This window comes from Sinocyclocheilus grahami, unplaced genomic scaffold (genome assembly GCF_001515645.1).
Source record: "Sinocyclocheilus grahami isolate Dianchi unplaced genomic scaffold, SAMN03320097.WGS_v1.1 scaffold2176.1, whole genome shotgun sequence".
Lineage (NCBI taxonomy): Eukaryota > Metazoa > Chordata > Actinopteri > Cypriniformes > Cyprinidae > Sinocyclocheilus > Sinocyclocheilus grahami.
Window position 1 is genome coordinate 6342 of NW_015507355.1, and position 449 is coordinate 6790.

The 449-nt window shown below is 48.3% G+C and overlaps 1 protein-coding gene across 1 annotated transcript in view; it reads right to left on the bottom strand.

The window, feature by feature from the left end:
• The window catches only part of LOC107574297 (basement membrane-specific heparan sulfate proteoglycan core protein-like), a gene marked incomplete at its 3' end in the record, with an annotated part of 4241 nt that extends 3992 nt beyond the window's left edge, over window positions 1–249 (bottom strand). The window contains exon 1 of the mRNA XM_016260743.1: window positions 239–249. Within this exon, the coding sequence (XP_016116229.1) occupies window positions 239–249 (11 nt within the window). The remainder of the gene's footprint in view (window positions 1–238) is intronic.
• Window positions 250–449: the final 200 nt, after the last annotated feature.

Consider the following 449-nt stretch of genomic DNA (forward strand, 5'->3'; position numbering starts at 1 on the left):
CATGAACCAGACAAGTCTGGACAAGTTCGACTCGCGCATGCGTGAGGCAGGGAATTTTGTACAGCCGCCCCACAAATTTACACAGGAATTTCCACAAAATGTCCTACAAACTAATCTTCAGGCATTTCTGGTAGCACAATCAGTTTAGCCACAGGGCGGATGTATGTGTTGCCTTTAATGTCCACTTCAGCAGCTCTGATTGCACCATCATCACTTGGTAGGACTCTGATTACCTTACCGACAGGCCATTGGGCTCTTGGAAGTTGGTAATCTGCAATCAATACAACCTGATCGACGGCTAGGCTTGGTGTGTTGTTCTGCCACTTCTGTCAAAGCTGAAGACTTGGTAGGTAGTTTCTGAGGAACTGGGTCCAGAAATGATCGGCGATCACTTGGCTGTGTCTGTAGCGACGTCATCCAAGCAGATTGCTGAGGTAGGGAAGCATCCC